Genomic DNA, 24,711 nt, shown 5'->3' with positions numbered 1-24,711 from the left:
CCATGTTACTGGTGAGGAAACCGAGGTCCAGCGAGCAGCCCCAGAGCCGGGATGGGCACTGACCCCTCTTCCCTGGCTGCCCCCCACCCCACCTCCCCGGCCGGCCCCCTGACTCACTTGAACCTCTCTGGAGTCAGGAAATTGAGGAGGTGGAAGAGCTCCTCCAGGTTGTTCTGAAGGGGGGTCCCCGTCAGCAGCAGCTTGTAATCGATCTTGTAGCTGTTCAAGACCCTAAAGAACTTGGGGAGGGGGGACAGGGGGCCGCCTGTCAGGGGGCACCAGGCGGCCGGCCCATCCAGGAAGCACAGGAGCCAGCGGTCAGCACTTCCTACCTTGGACTGGTTGTTCTTGAGCCGGTGGGCCTCATCCACCACGAGGCAGGCCCACTCGATGGAGCCCAGAATGGCCTGGTCGATGGTGATGAGCTCGTAGGAGGTGAGCAGGACGTGGAATTTGATCTGCACTTCTTTCTGGAGGGAAAGGGAGGCGTTTGGGAGGAGAGCTGGGAGAGCAGCAGATCGAGGTCTCCAGAGACGAAGGGGCGAGGAGGAGTGTGGACAGGACCCCCAGAGAGCCCAGGGAGCCCTGGGACTGAGAGGAAGACACAGGCCACTGAGCGAAGGGGTCAGCTGAGGCCCAGAGCAACTTCCCCAAGAGAGCGGGGAAGGGCTGAGAGAGGCAGAGGGGAGCCTGTAGGCGGCACCTGGGTGTGCACCGGCCCTGCTCTTTTGAGCTAGACCTTGATCAAGGTAATTAACCTCCCCAAGCCTCAGTCTCCTCACCTGTAAAAAGGGAGCAATACTGTCTATAGGAGGAATGCCACAAGAATTAAAAGGGCAAGTCTGTTCCTGGAAAAATTACACATAGTATGGAGAACGGTATGGAGATTCCTTAAAAAACTAAAAATAGAGCTACCATATGATCCAGCAATCCCACTCCTGGGCATATATCCGAAGAAAACCATAATTCGAAAAGATACACACACCCCAATGTTCACTGCAGCACTATTTACAATAGCCAAGACATGGAAACAATGTAAGTTTCCATCAACAGAGGAATGGATAAAGAAGATATGGTACATATATACAATAGAATATTACTCAGCCATAAAAAAAGAATGAAACAATGCCATTTGCAGCAACATGGATAGACCTAGAAATTGTCATACCGAGTGAAGTAAGTCAGACAAAGACAAATATCATATGATATCGCTTATATGTGGAATCTAAAAAAATGGTACAAATGAACTTTTTTACAAGACAGAAACAGAGTCACAGATGTAGAAAACAGACTTACGGTTACGGGGAAAAACAGGGGGAGGGATAAATTGGGAGATTGGGATTGACATATACACACTACTATATATAAAATAGATAACTAATAAGGACCTACTGTATGGCACAGGGAACTCTACTCAATACTCTGTAATGACCTATATGGGAAAAGAATCTAAAAAAGAATGGATATATGTATATGTATAACTGATTCACTTTACTGTACACCTGAAACTAAGACAACATTGTAAATCGACTATACTCCAATAAAATTTTTTAAAAATAATATAAAAACAAAAACAAACAAACAAACAAAATTACACATAGAATTGCCATTTGATCCAGCAATTCCAATTCTGGGTATAGACCCAGAAGAAGTCAAAGGAGGGACTTGAATGAATATTTCTGCACACCTATGTTCATAGCATTATTCACAAGAACCAAAAGGTAGAAACACTCAAGTGTCCATGGGCAGATGAATGGATAAACAAAAGGTGGTCTATTCACATGATGGAATGTAATCCAGTCTTAAAAAGGAAAGAAATCCGGACACATGCTACAGCGTGCTGAGTGAAATGAGCCAGACACAAAAGGACAAATACTGTACGATTCCACTTACATGAAGTACCAAGAATAATCAAATTCAGAGACCAAAAGTAGGAGGTTGCCAGGGGCTGGTGGAAGTTAGTGTTTAATGGGGACAGAGTTTCAGTTTTACAAGATGAGGAGCTCTGGAGATGATGGGAGTGATGGCTGCACGACAGTATAAATGTACTTGATGTCCACAAACTGTACTTGTAAAAATGGTTAAGATGATAAACTTTAAGTTATGTGTATTTTCCCACAATTTTAAAAAATAAAATAAATTAAAAAGCTGAGTGAGCAAAGCACCCAGCCCATCGCAGGACCCCGGGGTGAGCTCAGAAGTTGTTTCTGTGACTGATAGGCCCCCAGGCCCATCCCTCTGGAATCACTGAGTCATTCCCTCATTCAACAAATAGTTATTGAGAATTCCCTGGCGGTTCAGTAGTTAGGACTCAGCGCTTTCACTGCCATAGCCCGGGGTTCAATCTCTGGTCGGGGAACTAAGATTCCCACAAGCCGCGCGGTGCAGCCAAAAAAAACAAACCCACACAAATAGTTACTGAGCATCTCCTGGGGCCACGACTATCCCCAGACGATGGAGAAAGCCGAGGTGAGGAACCCTGGGGAGGCTGGAGGTGATCCGCCAGCCCCCAGCACTGCAGGTAGCGCGTGAGAGCGCCAAGACTGCCTGAGTGCCCCCGCGTGCCAGGCGCAGGAAGTACTGCTTTGTGTCCTCGATTCTCAGAGTGCAGCCTGAGAACCAGAAGCGTGCACATCATCCGGGACTCTGTCAGACCCCACCCCAGAGCTGCTGGATCAGAACCTGCCCTTCAACAAGACCCCTGCTGACCCGGGGGCACAGGGAAGTCTGAGCGGCCCTGCCTAGTGCCTATTCATTCAACCCTCCACAACTCTAGACTGGGTCTGTTATCTCCATTTTGCTGAGAAGATTCTGAAGCACAGAGAGGCTAAGTGACTTGCCAGAGGTCACACAGCTGGTGAACTGGGTTGAATCGTGTCCCCTCAAGATCCAGGTCCACCCAAAACATCAGAATATGACCTTTTTTGGAGCTAGGGTCTTTGCAGGTGTAATTAGTTAAAATGAGGTCATCCTGGATTAGGGTGGGTGTCTTTATAAGAGAAGGAGACACAGACACACAGGGGAGACGGCCACCTGACAACAGAGGTAGAAACCCAAGTGATACAGCTGCAAACCAAGGAACGCCTGCAGCCACCAGATGCTGGAAGAGGCGCGGAAGGGTCCTCCCCCCAGAGCTTCAGAGGGAGCAGGACCCTGCCGACAGCTGGATCTCGAACTCCTGGCCTCCAGAATGGTGAGAGGATAAATTCTGTTGCTGTTTTCAGCCCCACCGCCACCCCGTTTATGGTTCTTTGCCCCAGGACATGCATACAGCAGGTAACTCTGCCTCAAGAGCAGCTCTGTGCCAGCCACTGCCTCCACCAGGGCCCAAGAGAAGAGACCCCAGATGGACTGCAGGGCCCCTGCGGCCCCCAGGGCAGACTGGGCGCCTGTGCAGGGTCCCCGGGGTAAGGAGTGCTCACCTTCATCCGGAACACCTTCTTCCCACTCCGAATGGCGTTGTCCTCAAACGAAAATTCGTTCTCCCGGATCACAGAGCGGCTCTCCTTGTCCCCCGTGTAGGTGACCACGTAGAAGTCGGGCGCCCACATCTCAAACTCACGTTCCCAGTTGATGATGGTGGACAGGGGCGCACTGACCAGGTAGGGCCCCTTGGAGTGGCCCTGGGGAGGGAGACGGACGCGCTGAGGCTGCTGGCCCACAGCCAGCACCGGCTACCCCTCCCCAGCCGCCCAGCCTGGGCCTCAAACCTCCTTGTACAGGGAGTAGAGGAAGACGATGGTCTGCACTGTCTTGCCCAGACCCATCTCATCGGCCAGGATGGTGTCGGTGCCCTGGGCCCAGGAAAAGCGCAGCCAGTTAAGGCCCTCCAGCTGGTACGGGTGCAGTGTGCCGCCCGTGGAGTCGATGTACCACGGCTGCTTGTCAAACTTGACCGTGGGCTGCAAGGAGGCAGAGGTTCAGACGTACTCTGGATCCTGGGCCACCAGGGCCCACCCCCCAGGCCTTTGCACACGCAGTTCCTTATGACTGGAGTACTCTTCCCACTCCTCTCATCCCTGCTAACTTATTCATCCTTCAGGTCACAGCTGGAATGCCTCTTCCTCCAGGAAGTCCTCCCTGACTCCTGGCCTGGCTTAGGTGTTCCCACCAAGTCCTCCCTTGTCGACCCTATACTTCTCCTATCAGGGCAGTTTCCCAAGTGTTGGATTCTCTGACTTTAAGCTCAGCTTGCGGTCACCATACTGGTGACCTGTTCCTCTGAGTCCCATACAGTGACCAGGACACAGTGAGCACTTAGGCAACATTTGTTGGATGCATGCCCAGGGTGCCTGATCCCGAACATCACCTTTTATCCTGCAGCTTGGGGCCACCGCCCCCATGAAGTCCTCCTAATGTATCAGACCCATTCACCTTTCCCTGGCATCCCCCAGTCTCAAGCTGAACTCCCATTTCTGTGTGTACCCGCCATGGGCCCTTGGAAGATGAGCACTTCGTGAAACAGGGGGCAGAGCCTTGTTCCCCCAGGGCCAGCCCAGGGCCAGGTGCTAGCAGACACCCCAGAGAAGTTTGCTAAATGAATAACAGTCAACCTTCCACTCCCAGATGGGATCAAAGCTCCGGGGCAAGTTGTGGGTCTCCTCCCCGTGAACAGATAAGAATGGTGTGTAATTAGCAAATCAGCAGTTATGTTCCTGAGGTAAGAGACACACTTTTTGATTTAAGTGCTTGGAATTAGCTCAACGAAAGGAATGCAATTTCGTGAGCTGCGCTGAGTAGAGACTATCTGCTCCACAGTCTGTGCACTGGTGACCCACCCTTCAAATCGCTCTGTCCCCCAGGAGCTGCCGCTCTGCATGAGGCTGGGGGACCCAGACTCCAGGGTGTGAGCCCTCCCCTGCGGGGAAGGGCTGGGTCCCGTCACCCTTGTCCCTGACTGAGCCGCAGAGCCCCCTCCTGCGCAGGTGCGGCTCTGTGTGCATAGACCCGCAGTACGAGTTCTCCAGAGACCTCCGGAGACCATACCCTCCTCCACGGCCAAGCCTAGGTGGAGGCCCTGGCAACCCCACCCCGGGGCCCCCACCCCGCTCACATCCACAATGGGCGTGTCCGGGGGCTTCTCCTGTTTGTCGTCCTTCAGCTTCTTGCCCTTCTTGACCAGCCTCTTGGGCAGCCTGGCGTCCTCCCCCAGCATCAGCTCCCTGGGAAGGAGCACGGGATGATGAGAGCAGAGCTCAGGCCGGTGGGGGGCGGGAGGCCCCGCCCGGGGGCCCCACCGTGGCCCACCTGTGGCCCCAGTAGGCCTGCTTCAGGTTGTCGTAGTAGGGGATGTCAATGTCGTCAATCTCCCAGGTGCACTGGTCGTAGGGCAGGTCTTTCCACTTGATCAGGTAATGCACATCCCCCTTTTTGTCGAAGCTGCAACACGGTAAACAGATGGAGGAGGGCGGGTCACCCGGGCAAGAGTCCACGGAGGGCACCTCACAGGATGCAAAGCCTCTCACCCCCGCGGTCCCCTGGGAGCCCCAGCCAGGAGGGCAGCACCAGGCAGGGACTCCAGAGAGGTGAGGCAGCTTGGCCGAGGCCACACAGCTAGTGAGAGGGAGGGAGGAGGGCACGGGTCGAGTGGCAGAGCAGAGGGACATCTGCGAGGCCACGCTAATGGGGGAGCACAGAACCAGCGTCCTCCATCCTCGGTGGCCGTGAATCCCATTCAGTCATGAAGATTCCCCTGGAATTCTCGATTTCTGAGTCAGATGGTTCTCCCCTGACCACAGACCTTTGTTTTCTCGCTTAAAAACTCCCAAAGAGGGACTTCCCTGGCGGTCCAGTGGTTAAGACTCCGAGCTTCCACTGCAGGGGGCCCGGGTTCCATCCCTGGTCGGGGAACTAAGATCCCGCATGCCACACGGAGTGGCCAAAAAGAAAAAAAGAAAAAACCTCCCAAGGACTGGAGGGGTGCCCATCCCGGTCTGGGGCCAATCCCTGCAAAGTAGAAACGAATGTAATTCTTGCAGGTGGGATGCCCTCTCCCAAAGACCCCCGGGGACACAGGGGACCTGATGGCCCAGCCAGCAGCCCAGAGGGGTTGTTGCAGAGAAGCACCTTGCACTGCAGCTTGAATATGGCTCCTGGGAGGGTCCTGGGGCCTCCCACCCAACCTGAGTGCACTGGGCAACCGAGCCGGGGCAGCGCTGCAGGGCCGGGGGTGCCACGGCTAGCCTGGGGGCCACGGACAGAGAGACCAATCTCCAGTCACCATGGAAACCGATGGATTTTTTTTTTTTTTTTCAATAAATGATTGGTTATTACTCAGACTCCATTCAGGTAATACAACTGGAGGAAATTCACCTACCCCGCTTTGAAGGCAGGGAGAAAACTTGCCACTTTTGTTTTGAACATACAATTTAACACAGGTAAAAAAATTGTGGATCAGTTCAACGGGGGGCTCAGGTCACAGTGAGGGCTGGGGATGGGAAGAGGAGGCATTTCATAGTCAAGGGGGTACTTTTTCAAATTCCCCTGGCCCATCTTCCTGACGGCCATGCTACCAGGCGCTGGCACACTCCTTGAACCCCCGCGGCAGCCCTGTGGGGTGGGTACTCTCATTATCCCATTTCACATGAGAAACACAGAAGCACAGAGCCCGGAAAATGGGAGCCAGGGTTGAAATCCGAGTGACAGGATCAGGTTCTTAAACTCTGCTCTACCCAACTCCTGCCTTCAGGACGCCTGTGGTCTGCTGGATCCCAAGTCCCCCGGAGGCAGAGCCTCCATGGGCCCCACCCTAAGCCCACCTATCAGCCACCGCCGGTTCTCAAGCGCCCGAGCTCAAGAATGAGCAAGAGAGACTTCCCTAGTGGCGCAGTGGTTAAGAATCCACCTGCCAACGCAGGGGACACAGGTTCGAGCCCTGGTCCGGGAAGATCCCACCTGCCACGGAGCAACTAAGCCCGTGCGCCACAACTACTGAGCCCGTGTGCCACAACTACTGAAGCCCGCGCACCTAGAGCCCGTGCTCCGCAACAAGAGAAGCCACCGCGATGAGAAGCCCGCGCACCACAACGAAGAGCAGCCCCCGCTCACAGCAACTAGAGAAAGCCCACGCGCAACAACAAAGACCCCATGCAGCCAACAATAAATAAAATTAATCAATTAATTAATTTAAAAAAAAAAAAAGAATGAGCAAGAGCTCCCACCTCCCCACCAAACCAAAGCCAAACTCTTGGAGTCCGGGGGGGGCTCCTGCCTTGGTCTCTGCGTCTGGCCTCTGCAGCCTCTGACCACTGTCACCTGGGCAATTTCACACTGCTCAACAAAGAGCTGTTGCAGGGGCACTGGAGTTTGGAACAGTGGCTAAGAAAGCAAGTCCTGCCATCAGAAAAGCATGGGTTCCAATCCCAGCACCCCTGCCTCTTGGCTGTGTGACTCTGGGCAAGTGACTTAACCGTGCTGGCATCCATAAACACGAAGGCGGAAATAAAACGCCTACCTCTCGGTAGATGGCGCTCGGTGGTGTTAGCCGTGTTATAAAGGAGCAGCAAGCATGTACTCAGCCCACAGCTCAGGCCCACCCTGGTGCCCAGGACCTTCCGGCAGGTATCAAGCACTGACGTCAGCAGACACCCAGGAGCACAACAACGGTCCCGACCCCCCAAGTGTCCCATCTACAACTTCCACTGGCCGTTCGTCAAGTGGCCCCTTTAGACATATGACTTAGGAGCTGCTCTCCTACCACGAGAGGGACATGCGTGCACATGCAAGTGTAAACATGCGTGCATGCATGTACCCAGGTGCATGAGGACCCCTCCAGCTGGACCGTCAAATCGCCGACAGCGGGGCCCCTTCCCCTACCACACCCGCACGTGGTCCTGAGCCCATTTAGCAGGCTGAAGGGGCCGGCGTGTCCCAGACCTGCAGGCGCCACCTCCGGCGAGGCTCAGGGCCCCGCCCGCCGAGCACACACCTGTGGTTCAGGATGCGGTGGACCACCATCCACTCGGGCTTGATGCCGTAGCGGTAGAAGCGCTCCTCCATCTTGGCGTAGAGGGGGTCCTTGCTCTTCCTCTTCTCGCTCTTGCCATCCTCGTCGCCAGAGCCGTAGTCAAAGGGCGGTGGCTCGTCCATGTCGTTCTTTCTTTGGTAGTTGCGATACATCACCGTGTGGTAGAGCTCCAGCTGCTCGCGAAGGGGACAGAGGTTACAGGAGGGACGTGGGCCGTGACCCCCCCCATGTCCCCCAACCCAGCTCCCCCAGCCCCCAGCCTGGGTCCCAAGCAGGACAGTCCTCACCTTCCGCCTCCCCCTCCCCAACTCCCAACAATGCCCCTCACTCAGGGAGCTGGCCGGGGCGTTTAGGTCCTGAGCACAGCCGCACCTGCCCAGGTGCCTCACCTGTAGCTCCTTCACCCAGGAGCAGTGCCAGTAGGAGAGCCCAGCCCACTTGACAAAGAACTCTCTCTCCGGGATGCCCTCTAGGGGCTTGGGTGGTGGAACGCCAGGCTCTACGTCGGACCCCGGCAGTCCCACCATGAAGGGGGCTGGGGGCTCTGTCCACCTCCAATGCAGGATCCGCTGGACTTTGCCCTTCAGCGGGGGACACTGTGGACAGAGGAGGGTTCCCAAGTTCAGGGCTTAGCTGCAGGGCCCCACCCCAAGGCTCCCTCCAACAAGCTGTACTGCTCCACGTCAGACAGCACCACGGTGACTCCAAGACACCACTCTGTCCTCAGGAGACCACCCATGCCGTGCACGCTGATGAGGCGATACAGGTCTGCACACACACGCGTGCACACACACATAAACACGCATAACGGAAGCCCATATGCACACAGGTAACCGAGGGCTGGCACGGCACAGCCCAGGATCCAGAGGGTGGGGGACCCAGCACTGGGGGTGGGCTGGGGACAACTCGGAGCATGGTGGCCTTCAATCGCCTACAGTGAATGGGGGGTGGGCTGGGGACAACTCGGAGCATGGTGGCCTTCAAACGCCTACAGTGAATGGGGGGAGGGCTGGGGACAACTCGGAGCATGGTGGCCTTCAATCGCCTACAGTGAATGGGGGGTGGGCTGGGGACAACTCGGAGCATGGTGGCCTTCAATCGCCTACAGTGAATGGGGGGTGGGCTGGGGACAACTCGGAGCATGGTGGCCTTCAATCGCCTACAGTGAATGGGGGGAGGGCTGGGGACAACTCGGAGCATGGTGGCCTTCAATCGCCTACAGTGAATGGGGGGAGGGCTGGGGACAACTCGGAGCATGGTGGCCTTCAATCGCCTACAGTGAATGGGGGGAGGGCTGGGGACAACTCGGAGCATGGTGGCCTTCAATCGCCTACAGTGAATGGGGGGAGGGCTGGGGACAACTCGGAGCATGGTGGCCTTCAATCGCCTACAGTGAATGGGGGGAGGGCTGGGGACAACTCGGAGCATGGTGGCCTTCAATCGCCTACAGTGAATGGGGGGAGGGCTGGGGACAACTCGGAGCATGGTGGCCTTCAATCGCCTACAGTGAATGGGGGGAGGGCTGGGGACAACTCGGAGCATGGTGGCCTTCAATCGCCTACAGTGAATGGGGGGTGGGCTGGGGACAACTCGGAGCATGGTGGCCTTCAATCGCCTACAGTGAATGGGGGGAGGGCTGGGGACAACTCGGAGCATGGTGGCCTTCAATCGCCTACAGTGAATGGGGGGAGGGCTGGGGACAACTCGGAGCATGGTGGCCTTCAATCGCCTACAGTGAATGGGGGGAGGGCTGGGGACAACTCGGAGCATGGTGGCCTTCAATCGCCTACAGTGAATGGGGGGTGGGCTGGGGACAACTCGGAGCATGGTGGCCTTCAATCGCCTACAGTGAATGGGGGGAGGGCTGGGGACAACTCGGAGCATGGTGGCCTTCAATCGCCTACAGTGAATGGGGGGAGGGCTGGGGACAACTCGGAGCATGGTGGCCTTCAATCGCCTACAGTGAACGGGGGGAGGGACGGAGCGTGCTCTCCTCTCCCCGCAGAACCGGAGGCCCCAGCCCCACAGGCCTCCTACCCTCTCGCCACCCCCAGCCCTGGGACAAGAGCCAGGTCCAGGCTGAGTCTGAGAGGACAGTTCAGCCTTGTGTGGCCTTGGGCAAGTCACTTTACCTCTCCGAGCCTCAGTTTTCTCATCTAAAAATGGGAATAACAAAAGGCCTGGTACTGGAAAACTCAGTAAGCGTTAGAGGGATGCCCAGTAAACGGTGGCTATGGTGGGCGGTGGCGGGTTTATCACCACCGCTTTTCTCTTCCCATAGCGGCTGTTTCCAGAAAGTGTGAAGGGGATGGCGAAGCAGAGCTGGCCTGGGTGAGGCGGTGGGCGGGACTCGGGGCGGATGGGAGGGGCTTGACTGAGCCCCGGCGGGGACGGGGGTGGGGGGGGGGGGCGGGGGCGGGTACTCGTGGGGCGTGTCCTGGATGGGAAGGGGCGGGTAGAGGCCTTGGTAGGTGGAGAGCCAGGCGGGGCCTTCGTAGGTGAGGCCTGGAGCAGCATGGCGATGGGCGTGGTGGGCGTGGCCTGGGCCGGCGGAGGCGGGGCCTTGGTGGACAGGGCCTGCTGGGGCGGGGCCTCGGTGGGTGTGACCTTTGTGCGCGGCGCCTTGCCGGGGGAGGGGCCTGGTCATGATGGGCGGGGCCTTGCCGGGGGTGGGGCGTTCGGCGCGGGCCGGCGTAACACTCACAGTACAGCGCGGGCAGAGCCATTCACCGTTTGGGATCTCGGGCAGCGGTGGGTTGAGGCAGTGCAGGTGGTAGGAGGAGGGGCAGGCGTCGCAGCAGAGCAGCTCGCCGCCGTCCTTGCACACGCGGCAGAACTCCATGTGGTCGTCCTCCTCCTCCTCGCAGCCGCCCTCCTCCTCGTCGTCGTCGTCGTCCTTCGGCTCCCACTGGATCCCCTCCTTCTCCTGGAGGGGGGGAGTCCAGGTGGAGGCACCCTGGACCAGGACCCCCCCCCCCCACCAGGGAGCGACTCCCTCCCCCCCCACTCGCACTTCCCCATGTTCTGCCCCAGAAGACCGTGCAGGAGTCCGGAAGCCAGGCACAGGCAAAAGCCCCGCCCCGGCGCGCGCCTGCCAAGGGCTTACACAGTGGGGACAGCTCCACTTGCCCTCGGGAGCTTTCTCCAGCTCTGGGTCCAGGCAGACGAGGTGGTAGGCCCTCGGGCAGGTGTCGCACAGGATGATCTCCCCACCCTGCTGGCACACCTCACAGTAGTCCTGGTGGTCCGTCTCATAGCCGTCACCGTCATCAACTGGGGAGGGGGCAGAGGCAGTCATGGAGGGCCTTGTTCCCACTCCCAGTGCACAAGCAATCTCCACGCCAGGCTGCCCTGGCACATACTAGGCACTCGATAGATGCTGGATGGTGGATGGACAGACAGGGTCAACAGGATGACTGAAAGAGCAAAGGGGTGAAGAGATGGATAAAAGGAAAGAAGGAAGGGAAGGAGGGAGGAGGAAGGAAAGAAGAACGATGGGTGAATGCACAGAAAGATGAATGGCTGGATGAATAAAGGCAAGGGAGGGAGGGAACGAGGATAGAGAGAGGGAACGAGGATGGGTAGGGGAATGGGGGTGAGGGGATACATGGGTAGAGGGTGGATGAGGTTAAGAAGCAACTCCTTCTCCTGTGCCCCCCTCTGCCAGTGCAAATGCCCTGGGGTGGCTCACATCACGGGTCCCTAACGTATGCAGACTCACTTGGACAGGACCCCCTCTCCTAACCACAGAGGCCAGGGTGGCTGAGGAAGCACAGGGGAGCTGCCTGCTGAGGCCTGAGGGTGCCCTTCTCCGCTCCCCGAGGGGGCTCTGCACGCCCACATCCACCGTGGTGGCCACGGGAACCCTGCAGACAGGAGTCTTACTTCTCTTCTTCTGGCGCCTCCTCTTGCTCTTCCTCCCCAGCAGGGCAGAACACTCAGAGCGCACGGAAGAGCTGTGGATGCTGGCGCTGTCGAAGTCCGACTCCTCCCGCTCCTCCTCCTCGCTCTGTGGGTGCAGGGGAGGGCCCTGTGAGCCCAGAGCCAGCCCTGGGGGCTCATCTCCAGGCTTCGCAGGCCTGGGGCGGGGGTGGGGCAGGGCACAGTGGAGGCTCCAGAGGCACAGTGCTGTCTATCTCTGGTTCATCTCGTCCCTCCACCCAGCTAGAAAACCCTCAGCCCACCGGTCCAGCCTGATGGCCTTCCACCCTCCCCAAGCCCTGCTCTCCAGCCCTCAGACCCTCCCCACACTCTCCACCTCCAGAACTCTCCCAGGCCCTGCCCTCCACCCTGCCAAACTCCTACACATCCCTCAAGGGGAAGCCCTAAGGACACCTCCCCCAAGGAGCCTTCCCAGATCTCTCCCTAATGAGACCTGTTGCACAGCCTTGTGCCAGGTCCAACGTGTCCCATCTGCCTGTCATTGGCTCTCTCCCAGTGCACATGCCCAAACCCTTCCAGACTGTGAGTAGCTCCAGAGCAGGACCCACCGTGGTGGAGCAGAGGACCTAGCACATTAGTATGTGCTCAAAAGCTAAGCTGAGCTGGACCACCAGCTCTGGGCTGGACCATGCCTGCTGCTCCGTGCTCCCCTCCACAGCAGCTAAACTTGAGACCTTTCACTTGCCCCTACGAAGGAACAAAGAGATGGCTTCCATCTCTGCCCCTCTGCAGGGCTGGGTCAGGTGAGGGAAACAGGTGCCCTGTAGGGGCAGGAGTGGGGTGAATGCCTCCACCCCCGGAGAAAGAGGGCTCAAAGGCTCAGACACGGACTTAGGGTCATTCCAAACCTGGTGACAGAGCTGGCCCTGGAAGGGCAAGGGAGGCGCAGGGCTCCAGCCCAGCCCTATCCTGCCTACATGCCACCTTCCTGGGGCCTGCCCTCCCAGCACATCTGGGCGTCCAGGCACCCCCCAGGACTCTCCCGCCTGCTGCCCAGATGGAGAGGCAGCTGGGGCGGAAGGAGCCGGGACTGAGCCCCCAGCTCAGCAAGGTGGGCAGGAGAGCTACCCACCCAGAGTCCAAGCTACAGGGGCCCTTGGAAGGATCCAGGCTGAGCCCCTCACCAGTCAGGTGGAGAAACAGGCCCAGCAGGCCTGAATGTAGAATGGGAGAGTCCGGGGCGGGGGCAGGGGGATGGTGTGTACAAGACCTGCCCCCTGCCTGGTTCAGGAGAATAAACTGATAGCCCTGCTTTCCACGTCACCCAGCCTTTGCCTGTTACACACACACGCACGCACACACACACTCACACTCACACTCACCGAGGAGCCTTTCTTCCTCTTGCTGCCAACCCCTCCGAAGCGGAACTTGAGCCCGGCCACCTTTCTCCCTTTGCCCTTTTTCTTCACATCCTTGGAGCCTTTGATCTTCTTCCTCACTCCAGGCCCTGAAAAGCACGGGTGGAATAACCAGCGCCCGCCACGGCTCACTCACTCACCGCCGTGCTTTCACTCGGCCTCATGAGAACCCGCTTTAAGGAAAGGATGGTTTCTGCCGTTGCCCCTTCTCAGGTGAGAAGACTGAGGCTCAGAAAGAGGACGTCCTCACCAAAGTTGCACAGCAGAAGGGGAAGCCAGAGAATAACCTGGCCCAGTCCCTGCTCTGGCCGCTGCGCTGCCATCTTGGGAACAGCCCTGTCCCAGCCCTCTCCCCAAAAGGAGCTGTCCCCAGTGGAGCCCCCAGCCCCCGGGGCCACTTAGGGCACACCCACCCACCTGCGGACCATACCTAGGCCCTGGAGGGATGTGCTAGGGCAGGAAGCCCTTTCCCCAGCAGCCAGCCTCCGGGTTGCCTGCCATACCCCACACCGGCACCACTCAAGACCGCCCCCACCTCTGCCAATCATCCCCAGGAAATGCTGGCTCCCAGGTGGCCAGCAGGGGTGAGGTTGTTTTTATGGAACTGGTCACAGGACAATTAGTCACCTGGGGAGTAATGACCCCCCAGCAGCCTCTCCCACCAGGCCGAGCAGGGAAAGTGGGGGCCTAAAGGCAGGTGGCCTCGCCCCAGGCCCTCCGCCACCCACATCACACACACAGAGCTGGGTCTGGGAGCCCAGCTGTAACCTCAGTGGCGCCACGGAAAATCTATTTCAATTTTTCAGGCTCTGACTAGGCAGCTCAGGGAATCGATAGCTCAGCAGCTGGAGCCCGAGAGGAAATGAGAAAGAAGGCTGGCTGGGCAGACAGCGAGGGAGTTGAGCGGGAGCAGTCTCTAAAGCCCGCGTCACTCACCCACCGGGGCCCCTGTGGGACCTGGTAAAGGGAGGCATCATCCCAGAAACCAAAGCTCCTTAGGGCGGAAACAAGGGGTCCCCAGTGTCCACTCTGCCCCCCCATCAAAATCCAGGTCAGGGGACTTCCTTGGTGGCGCAGTGGTTAAGAATCCGCCTGCCAATGCAGGGGACATGGGTTTGAGCCCTGGTCCGGGAAGATCCCACATGCCGTGGAGCCACTAAGCCCGTGCGCCACAACTACTGAGCCTGCGCTCTAGAGCCCACGCGCCACAACTACTGAGCCCGCATGCCACAACAACTGAAGCCCGCACACCTAGAGCCCGTGCTCCACAACAAGAGAAGCCACTGCAACGAGAAGCCCGCACACCGCAACGAAGAGTAGCCCCCGCTCGCCGCAACGAGAGAAAGCCCGCACGCAGCAACGAAGACCCAACGCAGCCAAAAAAAAAAAAAAACCAGGTCAGGGCACCCAGGAAGATGAGCTGCAGGCGACACCATCACTCAGAGCCCCGGGGAGATCAATGTCCCTACTCCCAGTGGGGCCATAAATCCTCCATCTGGGGAAGAAAGGTCCCTCCCCTAGAACTTCAAGTTGCAGAGAGCCTCTGCTGTCCCTATTCTCCCCACCCAGACACCACCACAGAGTCTGATTTTGTATCTGGACCTCCTTCCTGGCCTCCCTGGGAAAGCGGCCCCGTCCACGCCCATGTACACCCGTTACCCCGAGGGCCGGGTGCTCAGAAGAGAGCGATCCACGGGTCACCTTGGGACCCCTTCCCCCTGGGAATGGTGCAGCCTCAAACCCAGGAGCCCCCTAACTCCCAGCAGCACGGGCCACACCTCTGTCCCCTCCTCCACGCCTGGGGAAACTCCCAAAGCTCTGAGCCCACCACCTCCTCCACTTCGCCACCAGCCCCAAGAGAGAGGCAGGACAGATGCCACAACACAGCTGAGGAAGGGTGGGTGGGTCCAAGGTCAACCAAGGCACTGGGTCCTTGACAGAGACCGGCCCGGCTGTCCCAGACTGTAGGGCCTGGGGGCCCTCTGCCAGCAGGACTGGGTGCAGCCTTACCCTTGCCCTCCTTGGTCTTGGCCTTGCGGACGGGCACAGGCTGGGGTGCCTGCTGGGGGCTGATGGCCAGCGGAGGCGCGATGGTGACTGTCTCCACGGCCGCGGCCACTGCCGCTGCGGCTGCCGCCGCCGAGCTGCCCTTAAAGGGGTTGTTGGCGCTGAACTCCCGCCACTTGGCGCCCAGGACGGTCATCATTTTGGACATGGGGATCTTCGGGTTCTTCTTGGCGATGAGTGGCCTGCGTGGGGGGAGAGGCAGGAGGGTGAGGACAGCCCCATGGAGGGGATGAGACCCCCATGTGACCCCCCGCAGGGCCCACCCTTCTTCTCCCAGGTCCCACACCTGGGATATGCAGCAAACTGGGGAAACCGGGCAGAAAGGAGGGCAGGGAAGAGGACCAAGACAGAGACAGCAGTCCACCCCCAAGGCTCCTGATTCCCTGTTTGCGTGGCGGGTGATCTTCTAATTGGGTTTTCAGACCCTGTAAGACCCGAGGGGCCGGAGGCAGGGGCCTACAGCAGCAGGACCCTGGGGGGCCAGTCCCATTTCTTTTAGAGCTAAGTGTGGCCACGGGGGCTTAAGACCCCTGGGAATGACTGGGGTCGCCATCCCTGGGGGTAGGACCAGCGAGGGAAAGCAGGACCACCTGTTGAGATGGAAGGGTCCTGCCCCTCCTGCCAGCTCTGCCCAGGGTCAAGGTCAGCCTGGCAACCCACCCCAGGAGCCCGGGGCCCTGTCCCTCTGGCCGCCCCCCTTGGTGCCCCCGGGGGAGGCAGGCCTCGAGGGCAGTCTCCGTGGATGCCCAGGCATGGTGGCCCCGAGGCCCACCTGAGGAACTGGCTGAAGGCCTTGTAGTTGGTCAGCGTGTGATAGTCGGCCTCCGAGAACAGGTAATCCACGTCGTCCAGGCCCCACTCGGCCATGAGCTGCCCCGAGGACTTGGGTTCCTACAGACACACGGGCCGGAGGTGGGATGAGAGGTGGGGGGTCCCTCTACCCTGCACCCCCACCAGGGCCCCACCCAGGGTGCCTCGGAAAAGCAGGGGGATTATGTCAGCAACTTAACAAAAGCAGTTCTCACCCACTACTGAAAACATCCTACAGCATCTCAGGCCGCCAGCCCCTTGATCAGTGGGAATGGCCCAGATGCCAGCTCATGATGGGGCGCGGGCCACACGCCTGGGGGGTTAATGTGGGGGTTTGGAGGGAAGCCAGGGCAGGAATAATAACAGGACTCACTCTGTCCGCCCCAGGAAATCACCTAGTACAGTCACACTTGGACCTCGTGAAAGGACAGGCCACTGCGGGTTCTGGGACCAGGAAGGTGTGCCCTGGTCAGGGCAGTGGCCCAGCTCGGGGCAGAGCCCAGAGAGGGTCCCTCGGCTCCTGCTTCACTCTCCAGATGGGGCACTGAAGCCCAGGGAGGTGCGCGAGTTCCCAAGGGCACACAGCCAGCCAGCCCAGGCGTCAGGTCACAAAGCAGACCCCGGATGGCTGGGAAGGGAGGGGTGGGCGGTGGTGCTGGCTATGAGATTGGAACCTGCTGGACAGATGCAGGCTCCAGTCCTGGCTCTGCCACATACTAGCAGTGAGAGGTGGACAAGCTACTTCACCTCTCTATGCCTCAGTTTCCCCATCCGTAAAATGGGGATAACGGCGCCTGCCTCACAGGAGGGAAGGAGTTAGCACAGGTGCTTGGAACAGGGCCCTCACCCCGATTTCCCATTTGCTCCAGGCAGCCCTGAGCTGTGCCAGCCCCACCCACTGATCCATTCCACCAATCAGCACACGCCATCCCAGGCCACAGTCACTGATCCAGGTGGGCATGTGACTCAACCGGTCCAGGCAGGGGCACCCCTGGGTCTCCTGTGCGGACAGCTAGGACACAAGCCAGCTTTCCCTCCTGCTGGATGGGGCAGGGGGTGTCCACGAAGCCCTGCACTCCTGCTACACACATTCCCAGCCACGAGGGTGCCTGGCCTGAACCCAAAGCTGACCCTCCAAAGGCAAAGAAACAGGGCCTTGGATGACACCACTGGGTCCCCCTAGCTGGAAGCCCCCTTGCCTCTCAACTCTTAGGGCTGCTGATCCAACAGACCCCTTTTACTGCCTAAGCCCCTCAGAGTTGGGCTGTCTGCTCCAGCAAGGGAAGGCCACCCGGGCAGAACACACGGCCCCCCTCGGCCCCAAGGGACCCGCTTCCTGGCCTCCTGTTCTCTGTGGCAGCTCAGGGGTGTTCCCACGTGGGACCCCCTCCCTCGGCCAACCTGCTCCTGACACACAGCCAGTCCTGGAGGTTCCCACCACGAAGCAGAGCAGCAAGTGAGCGATGACATTATGACAGGACGACCCTGAATCACTCCTGTAAGTTCATCTTCCAAATCTGTCAGCTTCTCAGCCGTCATCAGTCACAGGTGACTCATAACACACCTGCCAACTAATGAGCTCCCTCTGGGTGTCGGGACACCGCCGGCACTTCCCAACTTCAGTCGTTGATAGTCACCACCTCTGCCTCACCCAGCAGCCACTGTACTAACATTTACGGAGCACTTATCTTCAAATCCACGGCCAGCCGAAACTGAGCCTCGTCAAAGATCGAAGGCAACAGGAGGTTCCCGGGTGAGGTGCTGTCATCTGTCATCTGCCGCTGCCCGACCCAGAGACCCAGGACCCAGAGACCCAGAGCCCCTCCCCCCACCCCCGTGGAGCCCCCGCAAGGAGCGGCCTTGACATTCCAGGGGCCACATCATGCCCCACATTCACCAGGAAGAGGCTTTTCCCAGGGGAGAGCTGCAGGCCCATCGCTATAGCTTCCCTGACTCTCGCTCCCTGGGACACTCTCCTGGGTGCCCACGTGGGATGAATTTCGGAACACGTGCTAACTAAGGCCCCCTTCCACCATAAGTGGAGCTGTCCAGCCACTTCTTCTTAGCAAAAGCTCCATTTGTTTTATTTTCCCAGACTGCTCCGACCAAGAGTTTCCTGACACCAAACTTGAGTTCAGACCATCGCTCTCCTCAGAAGCAGCTGACCGCTCAAGATGGGCAAGACAGCGGACAGTACATCAGCAAGAGGCCGCACGACTTCTTCCCCAAACTCCTAAATGTCATCCACTGTTACTTCTAATGTGTCTCCGAGACTCGTGGCTACAAGTCTTCCTCACCAAGTTGTGTCCAACCTTCACGCGCGTGCACTCACACCCACAGACCCATCCGCCCCGACGGCCCTTCGTGGGAAAGGATGCTCTGGCCCTCTTCCCACAGGCGCTCCCGGGTCAGAAGGCAGGGAGCTGACAGCAGGAGGCTCAGCCCGCCCAAGCAGCTGTCCCCCAGCCCGGCCTCAGGGTTACCTTGAGGCATCCGTCATCGTTGTCGTCCTCGTCGTCATCTTTCTTTTTTCGCTTGGCTTTTTTCTCCTTCTTGTCCTTGAGTTTTTTCTTCTTCTTTTTATTTGGGGAGTAGTCACTGCCCTCACTGTCCGACTTCTCTTCCAGATCCTCTTCATCTTCCGGCAGCTCGTCATTGCTCCCCTGGAAGAGAACGGTAGACGGTGAGGACAACAGGGGCCCAAAGAAAATGCAGAGTCCCAGGCAGAGGGGCTGCCCTGAGCCAGCACGGGGTAAGGGTCTTGTCCCCAGTGACTGGTTGGTGACAAATGGTGCTGTGCAGGTGAGTCGAGGCCTCGGGTGAAGACACGCGCCCCCACCAGGCAAGCTCAGCACAGCCCGCTTGGACGGCCCTGTTTCAGGTTTCTATGGACTTTGGGACTGTAACGCGTGTCAGCAATGGCACTTGGACCCAGGCGCTCGTAGAGAGGAGGTGATGCCCAGAGCCAAAAACCAAAATGCCGTCCACGCGGGAGAAGAGCCCCCAACTTCCGCCCCGGCTCCCAGCTCCTCACCTCTCTGTGTATCTTTGCATCCTATGGAGTCTGTGTGTCAAGTGAAACCTATGATTAACACAGGGCCCACATCCCAGTTTCATCTGCCTGTGCGCTCTCCGGACGCTGCTAAGGCACAAGCCCACTTTCCCCACCGCCCGCACCCTGGCTGCTTCATCTCAATATGAGACAAAGTAATTTAGGCAGCTCTTAAGCTTGGTTTCCTTGATTTAGTTTCCCTCCGTACAGGCAGAAAATGGCCCATTTATATGGAGATAAGGGTGTTTACAGACAGAGCCTCCCCTTCAGAAAGGCACTGCCCCTGCGAGAAAGCTGAGAAGGCTGTGTATGTGGGGCTTTTCAAGAGGCAAGCAGGCAGATTAGGCCCCTCCCGGCCTGGGTCTGCAGGAGAGGCCAGGCACGGATGCTGCAATGTGAGCAAAGAGAGGCACGGAAGAGATGAAGAAAGAACTGGAGAAATGAAGGATGTGAGCTCTGGAAAGAGCAATGAGGGAGGGAGGAAAAGAGGAGGTGGAGAGGGAGGAGGAAGGAGGGGAGGAGGGAGAGGAAGGAAGGGGGGAGGGGAGGGAAGGGCAGAGAAGAAGGAGGGCAGCAAGGGCCGTGCATCTGTCTTGGGAGGCCCCCAGCCCGCTCTGCCCTTTCCAGCCGCACTGTGGAGTGGAGAGTCTTTTCCCAGGAGGGAGGCTCTTGCTGAGATACAGCTGGGAAAGGACGCACCCGTGGGGTCCCTGCACTTCCTGACTCTCCTGCTGCTCAGCTCGCTCTCTCCCTACCGCCGGCTCCCGGCTCCCAAACCTTTTATGCCCATTAAGCTGCTGAGTCAGTGTGCTGGCTGGTGGCTGGCAGGCAGCAGGGCCTCTGGGCCTTTCCGGAACCCAAGTGTTTCCCGGAATACTGACTCGGTCGGCCACACCGGGCTCCAGGGGCAGCGCGCCGGTCCTGGCTGCTGCCAGAGCCCGCCCAGGGCAGGACAGCCTTGCACGCGATCCCGTTCCCAGGGCTCATGGCCACAGCTCCCAGCCCTGCCTCGGTCCTCTGGGGAGGCAGGGGTCAGACAGGGATGTCCATTTCCCCCGAGGATGTAGAGTTTGGCCAGCTTGTAAAGAGTACCCTTCGATAGACCTGAGAGACAGGCTCAATCCCAGCCACACCCCCGCACAGGTAAGGATGGGAGGAGGAAACCGCCACAAGCTTCAGCACCGTGGACAGAGGCTGTGGGGCCCGCCGAGGGAGGGGCATGGGGCTGGCCCTCAGCTGCCCTGGGGACCCCACGAACCAGACCAGGGAAGAGACAGGAGGACCCACGGTGGGTCCGGGGGCTCCCCGGGGAGGCTGCAGGACAGAGACTGTCTCGGAGCTCTGACCCTTGCTAGTCAGGAATTGGGCAAGTCACTGCAGCATCCTGACCTCAGCCTCCTCATCTGTGAAATGGGGATGCCATACAGGGCGGTGAGAGGAACAAAGGAGATCATGTGAGAGAGAAGGGCTTAAGCATTTTGAAGTAGGAGAGTCCCAAGTACCCATGATGCCCCCAACTCTGCTCGGAAGCTGAAGATGCAGCCAGGACCACAAACCGGAGGACACAACGAGCCTCATCCCCCCTCGTTTCTGCAAATCGGGGCTGGACTAAAGCCAAGTGCATGGACAGTGCCTGCAGCTGGGCAACAATTGCAGTGCAGACGGGCAACAGGACGCCAACAGAAGGGGCTACTGTGGCCGCACCTGAGGGGGAGGTGCCCTGAGTATCTGCTGGGGAGCCTGCACGCCACATCCCAAGTGCAGGAGAGGCGGGGAGTGGCCAGCACAGCTCTGAACGCAGAGCCCAAAGGGAGCGGGAGGGAGGGAGGAAGGGAGGGAGGGAGGGAGGTGGGGAAGGCACCTCCAGCGGACGCCCTGTCGGTGTGTGCACAGTGGGCGGGGTGGGGGGGGGCGGGGGGGGAGCAGGTCTGGCAGAAGGCCCCACTCCGAGGCTAAGTGGGGGAGCAGGAGGGCAAAGTTCCTTCTCGAGGAATGAGCCGGAGCTACAGCAGGACAGTCAGCGCCCCAGCGGCCCACGGGGGGTGACAATGATGGCAGCCCCTCGTTTCAGGGAAGGAGCAGACCTCTCCCTGCCCTGAGAAGACTCAGATTCCTCAATTCTCCGACTCCCCGCCCATTCCCTGATCCCCTCTCTGCCCTGCCTTCTTCCCCCGCCTGCACCCTGATCTCGTCCAAGCCCCCCTGCCCACCTGGGAGGCTGGTGGAGGGCGGGGTGCAGGACAGGTCTTTGGAGATGGGTTTCCCGATGGTACAATCAGTCTGTATCCACAGCGTCTCTCTGTATCCAGACACATCTAGACCAGGGCACATCTAGACACATCTAGACCAGGGCCTCCTTTTTCCCGTGTTTTGTTTTTCCAAACTCTTCCCTTGCAGAGAAAGGGGCAAGTGGAAGGGCAGCGAGTGATTCTGAAAACAACTCGAAGAGGAGTGACCCATCGGCAGGACCCGGAGGGATGCAGGTCAGCCAGTGGCAAAAAGGAGAGTGCGGGCCAAGCCACATTCAGGGGGGGAGACACAGGCACAGAGCAAAAATGCCCTAATAAAGCCCTGGACCAACCTGAGCCCCGAGCCACACTGTGGGCTCTGAACACCAGGACCAGTCGGGGCCGTGACCCTGATGCTGTCCTCTGGGCTGCAGCAGCCCCAGGCAGGACTGTAGCGGATGCCCTGGATGGTAGAAGAATCTAAGTGAACTTGGAGTCCCAACAGAAGCCATCTGCAAAGCTGCCTTAAATCCTGCGCCCGGGCTGGGTGTGCGAGGAACTGCGGGTAGGGAGGAGGGGCCTCTGCCCTGAGCCCCAGGCCCACTGAAGGCACGGCATGCCACCCGTGCAGGCCCTGGGGGCCCCGAGTGGGCAGTCCATGCCCACCCTTCCTCCCCCAGCTCTGCAGATGTCTTTCGATCCAGGCCTCCCATCTCTCTCTCCCTTCCCTCTACGCCCAGCTCTCAGCACACACCGCATCTCTCTAAAAAGCAGGCATTTAAACTCAAAAGGAAGGACTCAGAGAGTTGGTCATTCTCAATTTGGGGTCCTTCAAGACTGAGAGGGAAAAAGAAAGAATGAAATATGAGCCTTCCTATTCACGAGTGTTATAAACAGTTATAATTTAGCACTGAATAATTGGTTGCTATGGTAACCGCTGCAGCACAGGTTGAAATCATTTCTCCCTCCTGCGCTGGGTCTGACAAGGAGCTTCATCTACATATGCTCAGGTTCCGGCCGAAGCCCCGGTTATTTTATGTAAATCAGAATTCACGACTTGCTGCCTGTCCCTCCACCCCACCCCCAAAAAACCTGCTGCTACATGGGTTCCACCACCGGGGGCCCTCTGCTCCCTCCACCCAGAGCCTTGTGTTGGGGCCACCTGGTTGGAGATGAAAAGGAGAAAAGGGGTGACACTCCCCTCCCCACGTACTGAGGACCGGGGTCTGCAGGCGGGCGGGCGGGCAGTGTGCACATGGCGGCCAGGATCTTGCTCTCTGGCTGCAGCATGCTCAGACTGTTGACATCTGACAGCTGCCAAGCCAGGCTCTCAGCAATGCTGGGGAGGGGGCAGCAGTGGCCCGAGGGCCACCTTGGGGGCCTGGCTGGCACTGCCCGGTCATCTGCGGGGCCCTCCAGTCTACCCTGGCCTCCATGTCCTTTGAGATCCAAAAATTGCATCTCAGTAGAGAGAGGAAGGAGAGAGGGAGAGGAAGTGAGGGGAGGGAGAGTGGAATGGAGGAGAGGAGGAGAGAGGAAGGGAGGGGGGGAGGAAAAAGAGGTGGGCGGAGAAGAAATGCAGAGAAGTGAGAAGGAGGGCAAGGGAGACCCAGGAAGAGGTAGCAAGAGATGCATACGGCACAGAGGCCATGCTCAAGCCACAGCAGTGAGAGACGGGCTCAGAGACGAGAACCAAACCCCGTGTCCCGTAGGGCCAGAGGAAGGAGACAGGAGACCTGGGTGAGCGGGGTGATCAGGCATGTGGGAGGCAAGCACCAGCCCCCCTGGCCTCGGAGACCACTGGCCCCCACCTCCCCTGGCCAAACTCCCCCCGCCTCCCTGCTGTCCAGACACTGCCCACCTCCTGCCTCCTTCGTAAGCAGGGCAGAGGGGAGGGTCTTGCTGCACCCTGTAGCCGGCAGGGCAAGAGAAAGCCCAGCCCAGCCTGGGGCTGGGAGGGGGGGAGGCGGGGCAACCCGTGGCAGCCCTGATGGTCCTTCATCGGCATTTGGGAACTGGGCAGACCAAGGACCAGGTGGAACTGCCCGCCTTGGCCTAGCCTCCCTCCCAGTTCCCAAGAAAGAAGCTTAGGGAGAGGGAGAGAAATCGCTGAGGAGCTGGGGAGAAGGTGCTTGTGCGGGACGCCCCAGGACCCTAGGATCTACCTCCACCCCGCAGCCACAGAGCATCGGGTCTGAGGGCTGACAGCAGTGGCTGCAACAGAGCAAGATTTCAGAGCTTCAACCGGGAAGTCGGCCCCTGCACCCCAGGGCCCCGCCAGCCCTGAGCCATCTAACCTCTGCCCCCAACAAAGACAGACCTGCGGGCCAGGGTGCGGGAGGGGCTGGGGGGAGCTGCAGCAGGGCATTCGGAGCCCCCTCCCCACAGCAGGGGGACCCGGTCCACAGCACCTCCCTCGGGGGTGTGGGAGGAGCCTCCAGGCATGGGTCCCCCCTTCCCCTCTCCTGCCTCCACTGCCCCTCCTGGGTAACGGAGACAGAAAGCTGCAGCTCACAAACCTTCCCACGTGCAGCCCACGTACCAGCCGCGGGGTTAGGGGTGGGGTGTCCCGGGAGGGGATAGACCTGTCAATCCTGGAAGGATGCCAGGAGCCCAGGCAGTGAGGACAAAGCTGAGGGGCAGCAGAGATGGAGGGTGGCATCGGACAGGGGCAGTGCTGGGCTCGGAGGAGGCTCAGGGTCCCTCTGCGGGGAGAAAGGGTCGTCTATGCGCGCCAGAGGAGAGGAACAGCCGGGTGTGGCCGCAAGCGGGCAGGGAGAGGCTCCGGGGCAGCTTTGGCCAGGAGCCTGGACAGGGCAGCTGTCCTAAGGAGGCCCTTCCCGGGAGCCAGGAGAGCCGAACAGGGGGGCGGACCTGGTGAGAAATGCTGACCCCAAGCTCACCAGGGAACACAGGCCGGACGTACCTGCGTGGTTCCAGCTGGAGGAGGTGGGGCTGACACCTCCCTGCCCCAGTCCCTGAGCTCCAGGCAGGCCAGCCCGGAGCTAACCACTATGGGGACCCGGGGCACTGCCCAGGGCCGGCCCTGCCCTCCAGACGCTTGCAGGCTGACACCCTGGATGCCCCCAAGGGCCACTGGCCTTCCCCGTGGCACCTCTCACGTGAAGACGCCCTGTTGGCCCATATCTGATTTGCCCCCAAACATGCAGGGGGGTGTGCATAGGCGATGCTCCCCTTGCTACAGACACAGAAGCAAGGCTCAGACAGGTGTGGGCAGTGGCCTGGGGAGACGTGGGGAAGAAAGTCCGCCACCCATCGCCTGCCCAC

At 59.2% G+C, this 24,711-nt stretch overlaps 1 protein-coding gene across 4 annotated transcripts in view; it reads right to left on the bottom strand.

Annotated features, from left to right (window-relative positions):
- Positions 1-24,711, bottom strand: part of CHD5 (chromodomain helicase DNA binding protein 5) — a 65,735-nt gene that overhangs the window by 28,897 nt on the left and 12,127 nt on the right. For 2 of the 4 annotated variants that reach the window (XM_082469350.1, XM_082469351.1), the window contains exons 3-17: positions 18,627-18,806; positions 16,106-16,224; positions 15,277-15,515; positions 13,231-13,355; positions 11,852-11,975; positions 11,073-11,239; positions 10,671-10,892; positions 8,356-8,562; positions 7,928-8,139; positions 5,248-5,379; positions 5,054-5,162; positions 3,711-3,902; positions 3,423-3,623; positions 333-470; positions 118-239 (exon numbers count right to left, since the gene is read on the bottom strand). In XM_082469350.1, coding sequence (XP_082325476.1) covers positions 118-239; positions 333-470; positions 3,423-3,623; positions 3,711-3,902; positions 5,054-5,162; positions 5,248-5,379; positions 7,928-8,139; positions 8,356-8,562; positions 10,671-10,892; positions 11,073-11,239; positions 11,852-11,975; positions 13,231-13,355; positions 15,277-15,515; positions 16,106-16,224; positions 18,627-18,806 — 2,489 coding nt within the window. Of the gene's footprint in view, positions 1-117; positions 240-332; positions 471-3,422; positions 3,624-3,710; positions 3,903-5,053; positions 5,163-5,247; positions 5,380-7,927; positions 8,140-8,355; positions 8,563-10,670; positions 11,240-11,851; positions 11,976-13,230; positions 13,356-15,276; positions 15,516-16,105; positions 16,225-18,626; positions 18,807-19,177; positions 19,564-24,711 lie in introns of those variants that run through there. The other 2 variants (XM_082469352.1, XM_082469349.1) reach the window with 2 other exon arrangements.

The sequence above is a fragment of the Balaenoptera physalus genome (genome assembly GCF_965194825.1).
Source record: "Balaenoptera physalus genome assembly, chromosome: 1".
NCBI classification, from domain to species: Eukaryota; Metazoa; Chordata; class Mammalia; order Artiodactyla; family Balaenopteridae; genus Balaenoptera; species Balaenoptera physalus.
Note: the sequence above shows the minus strand (reverse complement) of the source record. Positions and strands in the feature narration are given on the sequence as shown.